The 296-nt window shown below is 66.6% G+C and overlaps 1 protein-coding gene across 1 annotated transcript; it reads left to right on the forward strand.

Annotated features, from left to right (window-relative positions):
* Positions 1 to 4: 4 nt before the first annotated feature.
* Positions 5 to 280, forward strand: LOC104537565 (mid1-interacting protein 1-like; the record flags this gene model as incomplete). Its single annotated transcript, XM_010180491.1, has 1 exon — positions 5 to 280. A coding segment is annotated over one exon (276 nt), but the record flags the coding sequence as incomplete, so codon positions are not given.
* Positions 281 to 296: the final 16 nt, after the last annotated feature.

Here is a 296-nt window from a genome sequence, read left to right on the forward strand (position 1 = left end):
CCGCAGGGACATGTACAGCCATTACGTGCTGCTCAAGTCCATCCGCAACGACATCGAGTGGGGCGTGGTGCAGCCGCCGGCGGGCGAGGAGGCGGCCCGCAAGAAGGACAAGCTGGGCGGCGGGCCCGCCGAGGAGGGCGAGGGGGAGGAGGACCTGGAGAAGCAGTTCCACTACCACCTCAGCGGACTACACTCCGTCCTCTCCAAGCTCACCCGCAAGGCCAACGTCCTCACCAACAGATACAAGCAGGAGATCGGATTCAGCAGCTGGGGGCAGTGAGCGCCCGGGCTGGGGC

The sequence above is a fragment of the Mesitornis unicolor genome, unplaced genomic scaffold (assembly GCF_000695765.1).
Source record: "Mesitornis unicolor isolate BGI_N332 unplaced genomic scaffold, ASM69576v1 scaffold9510, whole genome shotgun sequence".
Taxonomy (NCBI): Eukaryota; Metazoa; Chordata; class Aves; order Mesitornithiformes; family Mesitornithidae; genus Mesitornis; species Mesitornis unicolor.